This window comes from Mus pahari, chromosome 6 (genome assembly GCF_900095145.1).
Source record: "Mus pahari chromosome 6, PAHARI_EIJ_v1.1, whole genome shotgun sequence".
In the NCBI taxonomy this organism is placed as follows: domain Eukaryota; kingdom Metazoa; phylum Chordata; class Mammalia; order Rodentia; family Muridae; genus Mus; species Mus pahari.
This window is the reverse complement of record NC_034595.1, coordinates 83,735,908-83,738,435: the sequence shown is the minus strand read 5'-3', so window position 1 is coordinate 83,738,435 and position 2,528 is coordinate 83,735,908. Positions and strand designations below refer to the sequence as shown.

Genomic DNA, 2,528 nt, shown 5'->3' with positions numbered 1-2,528 from the left:
GTCAGATCCTGTTATGGATGGTTATGAGCCACCATGTGGTTGCTGGGACTTGAACTCCAGATCTTCGGAAGTGCTCTTACCCACTGAGCCATCTCACCAGCCCTAGACTCTTTTCTTTTTTCCTGGCTTCTCGTTTGCCTTTTTCTGCTTCTGCTGCATGAGTCTTTACGACACTGTGGACATAATTTTGGAAGTCTCACGGGAACTGCAGTAGTTGGCCACAGGTGATTGGGACAATCTCTTTTAAAATGCCCAGCCTGGCCACAGGAAAACTTTTCTAACTCAGCAGCATACTTTCCACTTTTGTCTGCCAGGCAAGACTTAACTAAAATCCAAATTGCTAACAGCTGCACCAATGCCGCTCTTACTTTCATATTTGAAGCAATCTCCTCCTGCTCTCTTCACTTTTAACTTCGTCCCTGTGCCGGGAACCTAACTCGGTCCCATAACCCCGGGAGCTTAACTTGTCCCTTTACCAGGAACTTAACTCCGTCCCTATACCGGGAACTTCCTCCTAGCATACTCTCTACCACGGAACTCACCCGTAACTCTTGCTTCTTAATTCAGCTGCTCTTTTCAGAGTTCCCCATATGGGCCACCAGATGCCGCAAACCCCAGCCTCCGGCCAGCAGAGGTGGGGAAAAGACGACACGTACACCAAGGCAGGGTTCGAGCAGCTTCCACAGCTTCCACAGCACTTCTTGCTTCAGCTTTCTTTATACTCCTTCATTATCCTGCAGCTTCCTTTATTCTCTCTCTCATTCTCCTTTATTCTCCTCTTTATTCTGGAGGATCGCCCAATTTATCCCCATCCACCCTCTGCACTCGTCTCTCACCACTCTTCATCATCCAATCAGCATTCAGCACGCTCTGTACAGGAGCCATGCACTCAGACAGGGTGGGTGTTGATAGGTCAGTGACTGTATGACACTATGCATCAGGCAGACAGCACATGATCAGGTGCGCCTGATCATTCAGGTGCTTGGTAAACAAGCAGAGATCATGGGGCTTGGCAATGAGGCCACACCTGCTTCCCACAATAATGATCTGCCTCCTGAGTTCTGGGACTTAAAGGCATGCACTGCCATGCCTGGTCCCAGGTCAGTACTTCCGGAGGATGTGCTTCAGCCCAGGCTCTGTGATATTTCCTTAGTTAGATTTGGGTTGTGACTTTTGGGACAGGAAACCACTGTTTCCAGAAGTTGGGCAACTGGGCAGCCTGGTGGCAGGACTTCTGGGAGTGGCAGGAACCACAGGTGAACTGTTGGTTGGTCCTGGCAGAGTGATTGAGGGGTGGTGTGTCAGAGGGTCCCTGGACTAGTAGATCCTGGGGCTCTAATTTGGGAGAAAGAGTCAATGGTGCTACCCCAAGATGGAGAGACAGACTGGGTGTATGGGCTTGGAGCTACGGGGGAGGTGTCTAAGGAAAAAAAATTATGGAGTAGCTAAGTTAAAGACAGAAGTCAGGAAGTGGGAAAGCGCAGGAGTTGTGTGTGTGTGTGTGTGTGTGTGTGTGTGTGTAAGAATGTGCCCTGATTCTGTTCCCTGTGTCCCTTGTGTCACCATTTCTGCCCTCACTGTTCACATACTGTCATCCAGCCTCCATCCGTAGACCTTTAGTCTCAATGTCCAGACGCTGGCCAATCCCTGATGCCTGTCCTGGGAGGGATTCTGGCTGGGTTATCTGCAGAGCCTGGCCCCAGCACCCTCTCTCCCCATTCTTCCTCCCTCAGGCCTCTTCAGTCCACTCACCAGCCTGCAGAGCTACAGAACCCTAGAGGATCTTGTCTCTGCCACGCCCCAGAACTCCACCCAGTGGCCCATTTACTTCAAGTCAACTCAGAGAATTGTCATCGAGGCCAGGGTGGTGCCTGAGGATCAGCCCCTCAGACTTGAGGCTGTGGAAACACGCCATGGGACCCGCTATGCGCGCTGCGTCCAGGTCTCAAAGACCAAGGAGATCCTCCTTCATCTACCCCTTTTCCAGAGGGGACCCTTCTGGAGATGCAAGCCCAGTGCTCCACAAACCCTGCTCCAAATCCTGCAGGACCCAGTCCTGAAGGACTTCATGCTCAGCTGCCCCAGCCTCCCCTGGGACTCCGTGATCCTAAAACCCCAGTATATGCTGCAAGCCATCATGCACAGTAAGTTACCTGGGGAGGCGGGAGTGGGAGTGGCTGGGAGCTGTACCGTTGAAGATACCCCCAACTCTGGGGCTCCAGGTTGCTTACCCAATGTCAGCAATGTAACACAATATGAATGAAACCGGAAATGTGGTGTAAAAAGAGACAGGAAAAAGAAATAAACACATAAAGAGGCTATATCAAGGTTAGGTTCCATGACAGCTGCATAGAGGCTGTCTCAAAATTGAAAGGCAAAACAATTAATTAATTATTGAGGGTGGGCAGCTCAGTGCATAAAAGCACTTGCTGTAGCCGGGCGTGGTGGTGCACGCCTTTAATCCCAGCACTCGGGAGGCAGAGGCAGGCGGATTTCTGAGTTCGAGGCCAGCCTGGTCTACAGAGTGA

General features: G+C 51.2%; 1 protein-coding gene across 1 annotated transcript in view; it reads left to right on the top strand.

Annotated features, from left to right (window-relative positions):
* Nucleotides 1-2,528, top strand: part of Themis2 (thymocyte selection associated family member 2) — a 17,309-nt gene that overhangs the window by 6,853 nt on the left and 7,928 nt on the right. Inside the window, exon 3 of the mRNA XM_021200778.1 lies at nucleotides 1,734-2,144. Within this exon, the coding sequence (XP_021056437.1) occupies nucleotides 1,734-2,144 (411 nt within the window). The remainder of the gene's footprint in view (nucleotides 1-1,733; nucleotides 2,145-2,528) is intronic.